This window comes from Danio aesculapii, chromosome 5 (genome assembly GCF_903798145.1).
Source record: "Danio aesculapii chromosome 5, fDanAes4.1, whole genome shotgun sequence".
Classification (NCBI taxonomy): Eukaryota; Metazoa; Chordata; class Actinopteri; order Cypriniformes; family Danionidae; genus Danio; species Danio aesculapii.
Window position 1 is genome coordinate 5,410,541 of NC_079439.1, and position 19,233 is coordinate 5,429,773.

General features: G+C 37.6%; 1 protein-coding gene across 2 annotated transcripts in view; it reads left to right on the plus strand.

Moving 5' to 3' along the window:
• The first annotated feature begins 6,452 nt into the window (after positions 1-6,452).
• mvb12ba (multivesicular body subunit 12Ba) overlaps positions 6,453-19,233 on the plus strand; it is a 59,516-nt gene continuing 46,735 nt past the window's right edge. Inside the window, exon 1 of one of the 2 annotated variants that reach the window (XM_056457270.1) lies at positions 6,453-6,689. Coding sequence is in view for 1 of the 2 variants with exons in the window: in XM_056457269.1 (XP_056313244.1) it covers positions 6,876-6,923 (48 nt within the window). In the remaining variant the exon portion in view is untranslated. The other variant, XM_056457269.1, reaches the window with a different exon arrangement.

Here is a 19,233-nt window from a genome sequence, read left to right on the forward strand (position 1 = left end):
AACTCTATGATCTACAAGCAGTGGTGGAAAGAGTACTGAAAAATCATACTTACAGTAGGTAAAAGTACCATTACTTGCCTAGAAATGTAGTGCAAGTAGAGGAAAAGTATCTGTTGTAAATATTACTCAAAGTATGAGTAAAAAGTAGACCTTTTAAAAGTACTCAAGAGTAGTGATGAGTGAGTATTACGCTGTAAAAAGCTGATGATTTACATGTAATTTGTGGATGTGTGTAAACGTAACATTCTGTAGTGCATTTAGTTATTACCCAGCAGGCACACAACGTCATAAGACGTTAATATTAGGTTAGATTTAGGTTGTGATGTCAGGTGACCAAAATTCAATGCCTAGCCAGCGCCTAATGACAATGTTATTTTGATGCCCAATAACGTCATCAAATAACCTTGATATTTGATTGATTTTAGGTTGTGTTAGAAACTGACCAAAATCCAACGTCGAGCCAACATCTTAAACCAACATCATATTGACATCAAATACTGACATTTATTCATCAGGTATGGCAACCAAAATCCAACATCTGATAGACGTTATAGTGGTAACGTCCACACAACGTCAAGCTGTAACATCATTGGTATTTGGTTGATTTTAGGTGATGTCAGCCTGACATTGAGTTCTGACGTCAACCCGATTTTCATTTCCAAACAAACTGCAACGTCCCCACAAGGTTTGGGGTACAATGTCAATGTGATGTCATGTTGACGTCTTGTGCCTGCTGGGTGTTTAAGGCCATTTCAGTCATCATACAGTAAACATCTGCCATCTTCTCATCAGTGACATGCATCGAAATAGTCTGGGTCAATGCGTGTAAAGGTTTTTGACATCTTCTTGGACACTTTTAATGCTTCCAAACAGTTTGCTGCATTTATAAATCGCTCATGTCTTGACGTAGTTCATTATGAGGTGATTTATCTTCTGTGTGCGATCTGATTGGACAGGAATAACAGGACTGATTTTTCTAATCCCCATAGACAAGAAAAAATTAAGTCGTGACTGCAGGTTGAAGGAAAGTAGTGGATTAAAAGTACAGATACCGCACTAAAAATGTACTCGAGGTAAAGTAAAAGTACACATTTATTAAATATACTTAGTAAATTACAATTCCTGAGAAAAACTACTCAATTACAGTCATTTGAGTATTTGTAATTAGTTACTTCACACCACTCTACAAGTCATGACAACATCCGTTTATGTGTTAGCTAAATAACTTATTAAAATGAAGGTAATTGTGTTTTTAACTCACTTGTGTTTTAATTAATACAAGCTTTTTAAAATCAATTTAATGTAATTAAAATGACTCTTAAGGTAGGGGGCGGCACGGTGGCTCAGTGGTTAGCACTGTAGCCTCACAGCAAGAAGGTTTCTGGTTCGAGTCATAGCTGGGTCAGTTGGCATCTCTGTGTGGAGTTTGCATGTTCTCCCAGTGTTGGCGTGGGTTTCCTCCCGGTGCTCCGGTTTCCCCCACAGTCCAAACACATGCGCTATAGAAGAATTGGATAAACTAAATTGGCCTTATAGTGCATGAGTGTGTGAATGTGAGAGTGTTTGGGTGTTTTCCAGTACTGGATTGTGGCTGGTACGACAACCAATGTGTAAAACATATGCTGGAATAGTAGGCGGTTCATTCCGCTGTGGCGACCCTTAATAAATAAGGTACTAAGCCAAAGGAAAACGAATGAATGAATGACTCTTAAGGTTCATTTGACTCAACTTAAAAATTGAAGCAACCAGGATTGATCAGCGCACAGATGTCCAGCCTAAACAATTGGACAATAGTGTAGAGGAAAGATCTTGATCATTTTAAATTATGGCTGTGATTTCTGGAAATCATATTTCCAGTTATCTGCCGCCAGCCCTCAGCACACACATCTGCTATGTGATTTAATGCAGTCATTTATAATTTGGGGAAGCCCTCGACTCTCGTTAACTGATGCCACTGCTAATGTAATTAAAGGCAGATTATCATGTCTGCACGGCACTCCAGATGGCACCATTCACAGGGGCTGCAGATCAGTGGGCATCGATGACAGGCCATTTACATTCAGCAAAAGCATTTTTATTTAACTTTAAATGCATGCAAATGACACAACTACAATACTAAAATATTAAACATCCTTACACTGGCTGCCCGTTAAGTTTCGCATTGAATTTAAAATATTGCTTCTTACATATAAAGCTTTAAATAATCTAGCTCCTGTTTATCTAACCAATCTTCTGTCTCGCTACAATCCAACTCGCTCTTTAAGGTCTCAAAACTCAGGGCTTCTGGTAGTACCCAGAATAGCAAAGTCGAGTAAAGGAGGTCGAGCCTTCTCATTTATGGCTCCTAAACTCTGGAATAGCCTTCCTGATAACGTCCGAGGTTCAGACACACTCTCCCAATTCAAAACTAGATTAAAGACCTATCTGTTCAGTAAAGCATACACTTAGTGCACCACTTAGGGGGCTTCCACACAGGTTATGCATCTTGTTGATATACACTGTGAACATCAGCTACGCTAATTATTTTCTTTATTCTCCATTTCCACCTGGGGATACTCTTCCCGAGGCCCTCAGACTATGCAGAGTCACTGACTCGATCCAAGACCAACAACGAGATGATCCCAAGGTTTCCATATCCTGGACCAGGCCGTATCCTGAGCAGCTACTGTGGTGGTCATGGAAGAGTGGAGAACATGAGACTGATTCCTGTGACGCTCCAGAGACAGACAAGTCTTCGCTGAGGCCAGCTTCCAGCCTCCGCCACTGAGACTGCAGCTCTGCACAAGACGTTTGGCCAGCGGAGAAATTAAAATGGTCGTGCCCAACTGAGTCTGGTTTCTCTCAAGGTTTTTTCTTCACTTCCGCCATTAGTGAAGTTTTTTTTCCCTCTCCGCTGTCGCCACTGGCTTGCATGGTTCGGGATCTGTAGAGCTGCGCATCGTTGGATTTGCTCTTCAGTATTTGGACTCTCAGTAGTGATTATTAAACCACACTGAACTGAACTAAACTGAACTGAACTTAAACACTACAAACTGAACTACACTGTTCCTATTTACTGTGACCTTTTATGTGAAGCTGCTTTGACACAATCTACATTGTATAAGCGCTATACAAATAAAGGTGAATTGAAATTGAATTGAATTAAAGATCCGGGCCTTCATGTGTGAAGACTCGTGTTGAATTCATAATGAAACATTGCGTACGGACAAAGCAGTAAATGTGCGTACGCTGTAAAAAATTCAGATGTATGAAACACTGCGTACGCGCATATTCTCTTTGTATTTGTGAATTAATGTGAAACTGAGCATACGTGCTTTCGGAGGTAGACTGGAGAAAAACTGTGTTTTTTGCAAGTTTGTCCTCCAGAATTAATAACAGAAGAAAAAAAATAGAGTGTGAGAGTTTAGCTGACGCGGTTAACGCAGTGGGGTCTGAAGATCGCACTATGAGTGAATTAGAAAAGAAATGGTCTGATGCAAAGGTGTAAAATTTTGCTGTGTCTATTTAAGCTAAGTGCAAACAGCACACCTCTGTGCTAGTTTAGTGTTTCCTTTGATTGACAGAGACAACATAACTAAAGAGACCAGTTAACAGCAGCATGAGTGGCGTAGCTCGTAAAGCGCATGACAATTTCTTTTGACACGATCGATTATGAACCCGGTTCGAGTCCAGCGTCTGATGAACTCGTTCTTCTTTCCCCCACTACACATCAGATTATGGAGGGGAGGGGCTTGCAGAACGTTTAACATTTTAACTTTCTCAGTAATGATTTTGATAAGGTTTGTTTGAATCAATTCTGGCTCAAGTTCTGCAAGCCCCTCCCCTCCATAAGCCAGATCTTCTCAAATTGGTCAGCTGGCCAAGTCTGTTTTGATTCGTCTTTTCCATATGCCCAATTCAGATTGTTTGTATTTCATGGGAAGGCAAAGATTATGAAAATTAGTTGTTACTTTGATCATGTTAACAAGGATCAGTAGCAGGCTAAGAACTGGAATTATAATGACTCGTTAATTTGATTCAGAGTTGACTCTTTTTATTTATAAGATACAATGGCTGCGTCTGAAAGTGCATACCTCCATTATATATAGTATGTTAAAAATCAGTATGTGAGCTGAGTAGTATGTCTGAATTTATAGAATTTGAAAATCAGTATGCGAGAAGTACCCGGATGACCTACTATTTCCGGCGAGATTCTGAAATGTGCATACCATGCACGCTGCGATATCCCATGATGCCCCGCGAGAGAATTCATGAACAGGAGTGAAGCGATGCAACTGACACATGTAGGTCACATGACCATGACAAAATGGCGGATGTCGTACGTCCGAATTACATTCATACTTTTCCCATTCATACTGCATAGAACCAGTGGTGTAGTCGGGGCTATACGCACATTATGCCTACTTTTTTCCACTAGCTGTTTGGGTATTACGACTTCTGAGGATCAATAATTGCGTATACCCTTGGTATACGCACTTGTTTTGCTGATTAGACTAACTGTTTACCAATTTTTTTTTAACTCTCATTCTTATTAGTTACAATAGGTGCATTTTTGTTTATATTTTGCACCATTCTCCGCCCTTGGATGACCACAGCAGCTGTGAGAAAATTTTGTGGGTTTTTCGAAGTTAACTGAATGATGTCTTCCTGTAACGTTCAGGTAAAATTATAAAACAGCATGGGCGGGTTGGCTGGATAATAGTACACCACCTTTTTTTTAGGACTACACCACTGTATACTTTTCTAACAGCCGAGTAGTACGTTTAAATTCAAATGCAGTACCTACTGAGTAGTAGGCAGCCAATATCTTTATTTATCATGCACTTTTCGGTTACGTGCTTTGCAGTTCACATTTAAGGACAGCTATGTTAAAAAAAAGAGATGGTATTTTTCAAGAACCAGTCTGACCTGCTCTTTAAAACTGAATATTGATTCAGAATATACAATGAAGTGCTAGCAAAGCTTTGGGCTCAGCTTACCTGTAGTCCTGCTTATAAATGAACCGAGGGCTTCGTTACAATCCCATTAGCTCTCTATGAGATCCAGGGAATTCAGTATTTGTCCTCCATGGAGAAAACACTCTTTGTCTATCAGGATTTCTCACTGTGACTCAATGTGGTGTTGCAATCTCTCTTTCTTGCAGTCAGAAACACCTGGATATTCAAAGCAAAGCGATACTTAATTTTATCATGCAATCCATACTAACATTTCAATCAAATAATGACATATTTATATTACATTTATTTTCTGGAGAAAGTCTTATTTCTTTTAGTTTGGCTATAGGGAATACAGGGGGAGGGGGGGAGGGGGTTAATAGAAGTTGTGATAGTGTATTCTTCCTCGATGAAACAGCTTGAGGAACAGGAACAAATGTATGCAGGATTTAAATGAATAGTTCACCAAACAATCTTAACTTACTCACCAAGTTCCCCAGCTTCCAAATCTGTTTGTTTCTTCTGTTGAAACGCAAAAGAAAATATTTTACTTTCAAATATTCAGCCATGAGAGGTTGTTGATGAGAAGTTATTTAGATTATGGAAATATAGCACACAAAAATACTCCAAAATTCATTCATTCATTTATTTTCCTTCGATTTAGTCCCTTATTTATCAGGGGGCGCCACTGTGGAATGAACTGCCAACTATTCCGACATATGTTTAATGCAGCGGACGCCCTTCCAGCTGCAACCCAGTAATGGGAAACACACACACACACACTAATTCACACAAACACACTTCAACTGTTGGGCTTTGATTCAGAATGAGTTGAAACAACAGAATAAGTTGGGGGTTTTGTGACAACTTAATTGTTTTCTGTTCAATCAACTTAAATTTGTTAAAAACAATGAAGTTAACTTAATCGGTTTGTGTTGGGATGACATGAATGAACTGTGTGGAACCCAGTATTTTTTATAGTCTATACACACACACACAAGCGACTTTTGATGCTTCTTCAAATTACTTATTTAAGGGAGCCAAAACAACACAATTACTAAGATATTATGTTACAATCTAATTGTTTTATGTTCAATCCACTTAAATTTGTTAAAAACGATGAAGTTAACTTAATCAATTATTTGTGTTGGGACAACTTGAATGAATTGTGTGAAACCCAGTATTTTTTATAGGCTATAAATACACACGCACGCACACGCACACACACACACACACACACACACACACACACACACACACACACACACACACACACACACACACACACACACACACGACTTTTGATGCTTGTTCAAACTTATTTAAAATGAACCAAAACAACACAATTACTAAGATATTATGTTTCAACCTAATTGTTTTATGTTCAATCGACTTACATTTGTAAACATGATGAAGTTAACTTAATCGATTTGTGTTGGGAGGGAAATATGTGGAACCCATGATTTTTTTTACTGTGCACACACACACGCACACACGCACACACACACACAAACACACCTCCCTCTCTCTAGCTCAGTTTCAGTGACTGGTTTTAGTAGCGGCAGTTTCTGAGGACCCCTAAACCACTCTGGCGATTAACGGAGAAATGCGTCGTTTAAAATGGATTAATTCGTTACCGGGAACATCAGCAGTCCACCCGTGAGGCGTAAAGACAGACAGAAGAGGAACCAGTGGCGTAAATCTAGTCAAACCGCAGCGTCTGTCTGTCTATCAGCCTGAAGTGTGTTTGTTGGGGTAAGAGAGACGTCGATTAGCTTTAGCACTGTTAGCTTCGCTGTTGCTTTGCTTCTCTGTCCCACAGCCGGGCTTTGTGAAAATCACCCCGCATTCCCTGCCGCTCCGCCACGCTCTGCTCTCACGCGCTGCCGAGGCTTCTGCGGCCCTCCTTACGCCTGCTGCTAACGCTGTGTGCTGCAGGTCATGAAAAGCTGCTTTTGTCCAAAACGGAAGGACGCAGTGCATTTTACAGTTAAGTCAATGTTTAGTTTAATGCTGTAATCGATTTTTGCACACATTTCAATATGAACACGAAAAAATTAGGACATCGGATTAGCTTGTTAGCTCGCTCAGGCTAAGTATTGAATATCAACGGAGTCTCCTAGCAACCTGCATTAGCAGTCGGCTAATGCTAATAGCTACAAATTGGGTTTCAGCCAAATAACAAAGCGCAATCTAAAGCAAATATGATTTATTCATTTTATGCCTTTTAAGATATCGTAAAAGCGTAAACGAGTTGTGAATTGTTTAACAACGCAATATAAGGTTATGTCGTGTAGTTAATGTTATTAAGGACTGCTTTATAAAAAATACTGCTTCATCTTTTAAACAAATACCGTTATGCTGGAATATAAATATTAATATGGCCCAATATTCATTACGGAGAGCATTGCTTGTCTGTGTTGGACAACATATAGTCTGCATGGTAATCAAATTTATGACATTGTTTAGTATCAGATTTCAGATTTAGATGTGTGATATATCTGTTATTGAATTCACAGAAAGCAAGAGACTGTGTAAACAGAGGTTATGTGAGGGAAATAAAGCTGTCTGTGTCTTATGATTTGGCTTTTGAAATGAGATTTTCAGACTAGATTGAAGCTAAGATGCCTAATGAATTTGATAAGCCAAGATAGGATAACGTTACTGTGTCATTTTGTTATCAAATTCTGCAATTCGGGTTACACAGAATAATCAGCCAGTCATTTCCAGTCAGTTTGAGTCTCTACTCAATGCTGCTCTTGTTTGCAAGATTTATGAAGCCATGGGCCTATTCATGTTTGTATAATTGTGAATATACAATATTATGGCCTAGATTAGTGGTTCTCTAACTTTTTTCACCAAGTACTACCTCAGAAAAAAATTGTCTCTCCGAGTACCACCACAATGACTAGTATTGAAATACTGTAGCGTAGTAGGCATAATAGGGTATATGCAGAGCTAGCATTTCTTCCCATACTGATAAACTTCTGGTGAACAGTTAATGTGACTTTTTTCCATTTTATACGGTTCCTTTTACAGCATGGATGTTGTAGTGTAATTAAAATACAATTAGTTAAATAGACTTTGGCATTCATTTAGTTGCTCAAGCGTAAAACGAGACAAAAAGCCGTTTACTCACACGCGCCTGTCAGAATCGACAGGCTAGCGCAGAAGCTCCATTGAATATACTGGGGTAAAATAAATGTTCATATTTTAAAGACATGGCGGGGGGAAATGTCATTTAATGCAGTGCTTATTGTACAACCTGAGACCCACTTTATATCTGATATCACTCAGCCAGTGGGGATCGCTGATTTTTAAAGAAAACTGACCTTAAACGTGCTGATTTTGCAATGGCATACAGTTCACCGGAAACGTTTAACCCAGGTTACTGACCTCCACACAGAAATGCCAACTGACCCAGCTGAGGCTCAAACCAGTGACCTTCTTGCTGTGAGGCGACAGCACTACCTATTGTGCCACTGCGTCACATGTTTTTTGTTGGTCAGTTATCTACAAAATAAACAAAAAGAACGAATACATTACAGGTGACGTGCAAAAATACTTTTAATTATGACTTAAATTCAAGTAGGCCTATTATAACATAAAACAGTATTTCTGACCATTTTCTTTATAATTTAAGTTATGTATTACAGTATAGAAATACTATTTGGTATCATGATACTTCAGCTGTTATAGTATCGCGACAACCTAACTTCAATGTAAAGTATTATCATAAAGTAGCATTATTCATCAAAGCCTGGAAATGTTCCTTGGACCTCATAAATATAAGCTATATGTCATCATATTCATATATGATACTCTTTTTGATAAATTTTAAAATATATGACTTATTTTTATATGATTTATTTGTAAATCTCTTTGAAATCTAAACATTAACTTGTATTTTAGATGTATAAATTGGATTTACATTTTTAATTTAGAAATTAGATCTGCTTACGGCATGTTAGAGTAGGCTATTTGTGTCAGATAAGCAAGTGATTAAACTATACCTGTCAACATTGGGATATAAAAATATGGGAGACACCCCCATTACATACGGGGAGGAAATTAGCTTCAACTTATAGAATAACAAACATTAGAAAATTGAAAATAAAATAAAAGATTTAGCCTATTGAAATCAATCTACCGATCACATTGGTGTTATCGTACGTGTCAAAGTGTTAAAAGTGTGTTCATTTTTTTTTTTACTTTAATTATTCAGTGATTCCTCCACACACCACTAGAACACAGGTGTCAATTGCAGTTCTTGAAGGGCTGCAGCTCTGAACAGATTAGTTCCAACCCTGCTCCAACACACTAAAGCTGCGGTCACACTGGGCTTTTCCTCCCATAGACTTCCATTCATACGCACGTGAATGCGTCAGACCGGAAACGCAGGGTCATGCGTCCAGTTTCGCAGGTTGCTGCAGTGCAAAGTTCAAGCTTGGTGAACTCTGAACTCTAAAACATGGAGCAAATTGCTCGCTTTTTAAATGTCTAATCGTCTTGTTTAATCCCGCCCCTTTTTGCAGCGCCGCACGACAGAATTTCGCACACACAAACTCTGGTGTCACACTTGACTTTTCCTCCCATAGACTTCCATTCATACGCACGCGAATGCGTCAGACCGGAAACGCAAGGTTATGCGTCACGTTTCGCTGTGGTGCAAAGTTTAAGCTTGGTGAACTCTGACCTGCGAAATCACATCACTTGACTGCGTGAGACCAATTGTGGATTAAAACATGACCTCTCTGGACAGAAATTAAAAATATTGAGCAATCGTTGGCTTTTTAAATGTCTAATTATCTTGTTAAATCCCGCCCCTTTTCACAGCGCCGTACAACAGAATTTCGCACACACAAAGCCCAGTGTGACCGTAGCTTAACGTGTAGGTTTCAAACGAGCCTGAAGGACTCAATTAGTTTGATCAGGTGTGTTTAATTAGGGTTGGAACTAAAATGTGCAGAGCTGCGGCCCTGTAGGAACTGGAATTGACACCTGTGCACTAGAAGAAAGCTTGCATACCACTAGTTTGAGAACCACTGGTCTAGATTCATTCCAATTTAAACATACACAACATAGATTTGGTATACATTTGATACATCAACATATTAAATATTGTTTTTGTAAACTTTCCTTTGGACTGAAAGCTGACTATATTGACTGAAGTGGGGGTGGCTGGTAAAACCATTACTTGTATTAATTAAGTAATTGTATTAGTCTTCCTAGATGATGTTTTCTTCAACCATCTGTGCAAACAAACATGTTTTCTTAGAGAGCTGGTGTAAACTTGAACAAGTAATGAAACTAACACATGCTGGACTCAACAAAAAGGATTTTTTCATCCTGGCACAGTCAGATAGCAGATCAGATCTGCCCTGTAAATATTTTCACCAGCTCTGAAGCAAGCGCCTCTGTCAACATATGTTTAACATTTACATGTATGCATTAGCAGATGCTTTCATCCTAAGTGACTTACAAAAGAGGCGCAAAACCAATTTGTCAAGGAGCAAACAATGTTTGTAATATACAATGCCATGTTTAGTAGGCAATAATGCTGTTCCTTACTGAAGAAAAATACCTTGTGATACTAAACAATGTGATATATGAGCAATTTCAGCGTTATGGATATGACATTTGCAGTAAAAACTTAAAAGATAAAAAAAATTGAAACATGTTTATATTTTCCAAAACTACTAACCACAGAGTTATGGGATCAGAAAAATATAAGTCTGTAAACTTTTTTTATATTTTAAATGAGGAAAATCAACATGTGTTGTGGATGTGACCAAAAAAGTCTGCGAGTTTACAGTATACAACATACTTTGTAGAAATTCTGTTAATTAAACTGCACAACCCAAAAGAAATAATGAAAGAGTTGATCACTATAGAACAAACATAAGTGAATTTATTTTATTGGACATTTTTGCATTCACGAGGAAAACGCTTTGTTATGGATGTGACATTTCTCCATTATTTTCATGGCAAGGTTGATATATGAGAATAGGTAATAAAAAAGGGTGATATTTGGAAAAAGGTAATAAATTGCAATATATCACAGTATTATGCAAGATCCTAAAATTTGCTGTAATATTGTATTGTGGGGACTGTTCCAACCCCTCTACTATGTGTATATTGCACATTTGCAATATTTTAATAGTTTTAATATTGCACAGCTCCACTATACAAAATTAGTAGGGATGCACCTATATGGAATATTTGACTGATAACATAACTCTTAGATTTGGAGACTGATAAATATACATTTTTTCTGCATGATTGCAAACAGATACAGCAAACAATTCATTTTTTAATTTTAAAATCTGAAATTCAGAAAAATGATCACTGAATAGCCAACTTTTTATATACGCATAAAATCTACTGCCTTACAAAAAACCCCACAAACAAACATAAAGCAGTCAAATCACATTAAACAAAAACAGAATACCAGTTACATTTAATTTAGTCATTTAGCAGACGCTTCTATCCAAAGCGACTTACAAATGAGGTTAAAGTTAAAGTGCTTAACCGGAAGCGCATGAAGGTGCTCAACCAGCGGAAATAATAATTTATCGGCTTAAAAATATCAGCTAGGTGAGACCTTGGGCGATGTCGACCAATTTGACATCGTACGATTTCTAATGGGTGCATTGCGATTGACAATGGCATCGTCGTCGTAGGCAGCGGTGAATTGATTATTTATGAATAATTAGTTAATTCATAACAAATTAATTATTTGTAGCCTACCATTTCAACTACCTGACCCGCCTGGTCTTTGTTCTATCCATAACCAGATCATAAATAAATAAAGAGAAGTTACACACAAATTATCACCTGTCAATCATTTTTTCCGCAGGACTCTGGCATGAATAGGCAGTGATCAGTGTCATTATAATGGCGTCCACAAACTTAGTTGGTAAAAAAGGTGCACAACCAACAGTATCTGAGGTTTTTCGCTAAAAAAAGTACAAGCGTAAAAGAGAAAGATTGAAGCAGTGTACTGACGCTGTGACACGTTACCTGATAGATTCAAAAGACAGAAGAGTCGTTAGATAGAGACTAGATTAATTAAATATCACCTTTAACACCTATAGTGAAACGCGATCCAGCGGTACATCCTTGATAAACTGTCTGACATGCACTGCTCTCTGGGGTTTTGTGCTCAAAGCACCGACTGCCTGGAGCTCAGACGTGTGCATATGCTGCAGCGCATGACAGAGTGTGTGTGTTCACGTGATGTGCGTTTTCAGCGGTATAGTCTGGACGGAGATCTTTTCAGAAATGCTAGATGAAACGCAGGTGTGGATCTTTTTCATTCTAAAATGCCATTTTAAAACTAAGACGTGTTAGTGTAAACGGGGCCTGAGTGTGTGTTTTTCGTGAGCGGGTTGCTGCTGCGATGGGGGTGGGGCGAAGGATTGTGATGCCTGCTCCGCATCGTGATGTCTATCGGCCATCGACAATGGCATCGTCTATCAACCCAACCCTGTTATCAGCCTAATTTTGTGATTGGGCCAATAACATTAACATTAAAAATAGCATTTATCAGTGTATATCGATATGGCAGCTAGGGCTGCTTGATATCAAAAAAATCTTACATTGCAATAGTCTGTTATTCTGTGGTATATTTTGCAATATCAATACAATTTCACCAGGTGACTTGAATAACTGTATTTGGAAAGAATTTATCAGTTTAGATTGATTAGGATGGTTCTGTAGGGGAGTGAATAATGCATAAAATATAATAAACAAACTAATAAGTACTATAAAGAAAAAAATACAATAGAAATAAACAGCGTTTTATCGTTTTCTAAATCTAACAGTATTCAGGTACAGTCATTGAATATGATAAATAAAAATGATCAAAATATGATATCAATACTGAAACGATATATTGTGCAGCCCTAATGGCAACTTATGTAACAAACATCCCTAGTAATTAATATTCTCAAAAAAAGTTATGTGTTTTGTTTTGCAGTGACAGCATAAATTCAGCAGATTAGGCAAGCGAAGCTTTAGTCAACTGGCCAAAAGTTCTCTCTGGCTCTGGGCCATCTGTATTGTTGTGCCCTGAAATATCTTCCAGACTCCTCCGTTGGCAGAATGTTGACAGTGCCAGCGTCTGTGCCATCTGAGGCTGTTCTGTCCTTCTGGCAGATGAGTGATGTGAAAGCAGATCTGGCCATAATCCTGTCCGAGGGGCATCTCAGATCCTGTGCTCATGTTTCAGGAAAGATGCATCTGTTCTTTATGATAAATGCTTTAGTGTGTGTTTATTTATGAAGAGTCCTCATATTAGCCAGTTGGACACAGTTAAAAAACAAAAAACAGAATAAACTTAGGATCTCTTTATCAAATAGGATAAAAGTAACGTTAAATCTGACTGTCATTTAGTTTGTGCTTTGTAGTAGAAATTGAAAAACCTTCTGACATTTTATTACTTAATAAGATTAATATATATGTTTATTCAAAAATATGTCCAACCTGGCTTGATCACGTACACTGTAAAAAAAACAAACAAACAAAAAAAAGGTTGACTCAACTTAAAATTGTAAGGCAACTTGCTGCATAGCTTTTTGAGTTACTCAACTTAAATCAAGTACTTGGGTTAAAAGCGGAGTCAACTTAATAAATGTTCTGTGGCAAGTTACAATTTTAAGTGGAGTCAACTTTATTTTTTACAGTGTACAGTGGTCCCCAACCCCCTGGCCGTGGACCGGTACTAGTCTGTGGATTAATTGTTACCGGGCCGCACAAGAAATCATTAATTATTTTCGTTTTATTTCTTAACTGAGTCTGAACTATCTTTTATTTTGAAAAATGACCGTATTCTGTTGGTTATATCCTGAATGCCAAAATGTAACCCACAAGCAGCAAAATAAGTAAAAAGCAGACGTTTTTGGAAAGTTTCTTTGCTAATGGGAAAAGGCCCAGTGAAGGACCTGCGAACTGCCAAGGAATAGATCTGCAAGCCATCTGTCAACAATCAGGTGAATTTAGCAGGTCTGCGCAAGAAGATCAACTGCTGGACATCACAAATAACAGTGGCCTTAGGGGCCGTTCACATATAGTGTCTTTTCCGTGCGTAAGTTCGTTATTTCCAATGGAGGCGCGTGACTTTAAAGCACATATTGAAAACATCTCAATTTTTTTTTTTTTTTTTGCGAGTCACATGACTAGAACTGACCGAGCTGCTTCATACTTTGTATGGAATATACACATTTAATTTTTTCTAACAGAGTTTCTGCTAAGTTTTGTAAGCTTGTCATCCTCTGAGAAATTGGTTGTGGTTGCCTAGCAATCTATGTAAACACGTCTACGTGGTTTTGTCTTTTATTTTTAGTACAATTATATGCACCTTTTGTAAAGCTGCTTTGAAACAATAATAATTGTGAAAAGCGCAATACACATATGGTTGAATTGAAAGCATAGATGGAAAGAAAGACAAAGAATATTTGGTTTGTTTGCATGCATGATTGGCTTTTCAGTTCAAAACCTCAAACCAGTTATAAAGGTATTATTTGTGTGCATGTTAACACATCGCTTTTTACATTTGCATGACCATTTGCATGGTTTGAAGTGTTTTCATGAGGACATTTTAGTCTGATTGGTTTACCAATCTGAAAACAGTTAGTATTCGGTCAACCTAGTTGGTCAACCACACAATGTTAGTCAACCTAGTTAGTAATTGGTTATATTCCTTGTCTTGTATCAGTAAAACTAGTGTGTTCTTTCTGCTGATGCTGGTTGTTCTGAAGGTTTTTGCTACGTTGAAGGCCTGATGTAAACAGCTCAGCATCCAATACACTTTACTGCTGGCCAGCAATGCTGTATATAAATCATATGATTTATAAAGAGAGGTCCCATATATCAGAAAATCTATAATAAATGAATGGCTCAGTAATGATAAGTGGATGTTGGGAGCGTTCCACCATTTACCTCTGCCCTTGGCCCAGTTTTGTACACCTTTTTCAAATCCAGACCACTTTTTCCGTAGATTAATTTAAGATTGAAATGGCTGAAGAGCATGCTTAATGAATTATTTCAGAATTTTGTGCCATTGTTAGCTGATTTTAAAGAATATAACAGATTATTGAATGGCGAATGTATGGCGAATCAAAAAACTAATTGATTACTCATTCTGTTTTAGTAGAAGAATAATTTGAAGTTTGGTTGCAGATTGGTTGTTATTTGAATCATGAAATCTATAGTTTCATAAGTAATGTTTTGCAATTCTTATATTGTTATTGTTCTAAAAATGTAACTTTGTGAAGATCTTGGACCAGCTTTGGATATGCTTACCTGTATGGAAATGACAGCCTAATCTCACGAGAAAACGTAAGTATTTTACGTTTTGTCAGTTTAGTGGCTAATTCGTACGAATTCATACGAGTTCAGTCGTACGAAATTGTACGATTTTAAAAAGGAGGCGTGGCACCTAACCCCACCCCTAAACCCAACCGTCATTTGGGGATGAGCAAATCGTACTAAATTGTACGAATTAGATCGTACGAATTCATACGAATTAGCAGCTAAATCAAAAAGTTACGAATTGCCGTGAGATTGTGTTGGAAATGACATATCAAAGACACTTAATGTGATTAGACTGGCCAGGGGCAGACTGGCCATTTCCCGATGGCCTGATGGTCTATCTGCCCTGCCAGCGTGATTTTGGCCTGCCTCCCCACCCCACTTTTCATAAACATCACGTATTCACTTACCTTTTTATATGTTTTGCTGCGATTTTTAACCTGCTATTAAAAAAAACGACTGAATGTTTTGAATGAGAAGCTGTAATGTAGCCGCGCCGGGAAAAATTTTGGTGTGGCGCCCCGCCATGGAAGAATGAATGTAGTGGAAACCATGTCTTAGATGATTTTATTTGCTGCAATTTTCTCATTTATTCTTGTGCTAACTAAACAGCTGTTTATCCTCTAAGCTGTTCACACATTGGCAATAAAATGCAGTTTATACATAACTCTTGAATTAAGCGTTGAATATTTCATTCATCTCACACATTAGCACAGATTATACTGTTTATTTTTATGTAGGAACTACATTCTTCCCCTGCTAACGAATGCAGTCTATTCCTGTTACTGTTTCTCACTGTTGTCTTCAGAGATGGTCGTGTCACACCTCTATTTAACACTCTCTCCGGGCTCTGGCAGAGTTCTCGCATGCTCTCAGATCGATCCAGCTCTCTTTCCTCGCTGCTGTCTGCGGTCTGTCTTGCTTCAAGCTGCTTCCAAGCGCACCAGTGATCTGACACAGCTTCTTTGTGGCTTGTTTGGAAGAGCGCGGAGGGCAGGCCTGGTTGCCAAGGTTGCCTTCAAAAAGCCTTGCTCAGTCCAAAGACTGCGTTTAATTTGTATTCAGCTACATAACTCTTTGGATGCTCAGAAAGAACAAACCCTTGCTCGAATTCAGAACTCCAGTTTTGAAGTGTCTCCTGATTAAGACAAACACAACACGATAGACACTATATTGATATGCCTCCATTGTGTGTGTTTTTTTTTATGTGTTCAAGTCATCTTTTTTAATGCAGGGATTTTCCTGAATAGGGTATTACGAGGTGGCCACCTCCTGTAAATTTTGTACCACCTCCACCTTTTGACAAAAAATCAGGCAGACAGTCAGGGCTATTTAAAAAAATCCCAAGTAATGCTTAAGCACTGCTCTTGTATTTAAATACATTTAGTGTTAACCCTTTTAAATAAAGACATGATTTACTTGAAAAGATTACAAGAAAAATACATGTGTGTTTGTTTCCAGTAGCAAAATTTTCATGATCTGCATAATTTTGAGCCTGGAAAAACCCAATGTAACACTTAACACAGATAGTCTCAAAGCTGATTTAGGCCCAATCCCAATTCTACTTCTTAGCCCTTCCCCTTATGGGTGTCCCAATTCTCTCTAGCTTGAAGGCGTAGGGCCAAGGGGAAGGGCTAGATAGCCCTTGAAACAATTTTTCAGGACCACACCCAAAACCAAGGAGTACGAAAATTTACCAGAATACACCATCTGCAACGGCAGCATGGCTGCACACGGAGGTCAGGAGATGCACAAATTAGCCTTTTTGTCATTATTACGAATTTTTACAGCAAACATACATATGTTTTAATATATACATAATTATCGTCATGCTCTTAAAAAACACTATTAAAATAAAATGCTAAATTTCCCTATCTATAATCCATAAAAATAACTCCTATATAGTAGTCTCACAGCATACTTTCACATCTGACACTCGAAGTACCCTCTCAGAAAAGTCTGGATTACCGGGAATGACCTTTTTACCGGGTCTAGTATAATGTTAATGTTGTTTTTGGTGTGTTTACATGGATGAAAATGGTCACGGTGTAAATGCACAGTACAGTTACGAACTTCTTGCCACAAATATATTAGATTTTTTTTTAGATTAGATTCAACTTTATTGTCATTACACATGTACAAGTACAAGGCAACGAAATGCAGTTTAGGTATAACCAGCAGTGCAATAGCAGCAAGTGCAGGATACAGGTATAAGTTATAAAGTGCAGTTATAGAAAAACTATGGTAATATTTACAGATGGGTGTACTAACAGATGGATGTACTATCGTTATGAGAACATGATATCATTGCCTTCACTGATTTCCTGAAGATAAATACCAAAAGTAATGCAACTGGAATAACTACACAGTCGTGATCGTCGATCTCAAACGTAGTAAGAGATTGCAATGACATATAATGACGTGTGCAGGTGTTGTAGTGCTGTCCCGGTGATAAGTGCTAAGCGGAGAGTGAACCTCTTTGAAATGTAATACAAATGCACCAGTTGTTACCTTGGTACCAAAAGTATGATGTAAACAGCGATACGGATGATGATGAAATATTTTAGTTTTCGGACTCTCTTTATTTTCCTGATATTTACGTAGTATAAAATTACAAAAATAAATAAATAAGTTGCTTCTGCCTAGCCAAGCAGTTCAGTGTTTATTCAGTTCTGTTCAATCACATCTTGGTTTCGACTTGGTATTAACGCGTTTGGTTTGTCCACATGCGGTCCTGGTTTTCACTTAAGTTTAAATGCATTTCTTGTGATCACTCATTTTCTGATTTTGTCCAGACCTTTCTGTTTTCTCCTGAATAAATAAGTTCTGTGAGCAACTGGGAAGCAAGTGAATTAAAAAGATACAGATTGTGATTAGATCTGTGGTGCAAAATCGAATCACAAAATGATTCTGCATCGATTTCGAGCTTTCCCGAATGCATCACAATCCTTTCTGGAATCAGTTAACTGTACACCCTAATGCTCACAAAGAGCACTTGTGCATTTGTCGTGTATAGTCATTGGTGAAGTTTGTTCCTCAACACTGTCACCACTGGCTTGCCTGGTTTTGGACTTTAGAAGTATTTTAAAAAAAATCACATGATCATTTAGTACAGATGCCCAAACTAGGGCCTGCTGGCCAATGTTGGCCCAAGGTCACCTTTAATTTGGCCTGCCATCCCATCTGAGAATGATGGAGATGGTTTCGAAATTGTCAATTTAATTTGAATATAACCCTTTGTTTGTTTTGTTTGTTTGTTTGTTTTATACACTGTATCAAGTTTCCAGATTTTCATAACATGTTACTGTAATTTTCACAGTAAATTACAGATAATAACAGAATGTTATTGCAGCCCCAAAAACAATTTGGGTACATCTTCAAAAATTACTTGAAAGAAAATCATCCTGTTTTAAAACGACATGAATGTCATAGTAAATTTTCATTTTTGGGTGCGATGCACCTTTATTTAATGCAGATGAACTTGGAAATATGAAATAATTTTTAATGAACAGAACTTTGTGTTCAGCCAAAAACATAATAAACTGAAACAAAAGTAATTGATTCATAAAATCAAACACTGTTAAACACCCAAAATTATTTTAAAGTCAAGGTAAAAGTCAGAATGACTAGCCGAGGATAGCCTGCTTTACAGTAAAATATCGTTAATTCTACAAGATAATACTGTGAAATCACATTAATGGACTTCACTATCTACTGTGAAGTTACTCTACATGGCTATAATTTCACAGTAATTTAATCTAACGAAATCATAGTAAATTACTGTTAACTGCCTCACAGTAATTTGTTGTGAATTTACATAAAGTAATGCAATTATTAGCCTGTAATTTACTGTGAATTTAAGGTGAAACATTTTTACAGTGTAGTTAAAAGCTAACTGAAATTAAATGCTGTAAATTAATTAGATTCTGTTCAAATGTGACAATACAGAGCCTTTTTGAGAAAATCTAATCAAAGTCAGATTCTA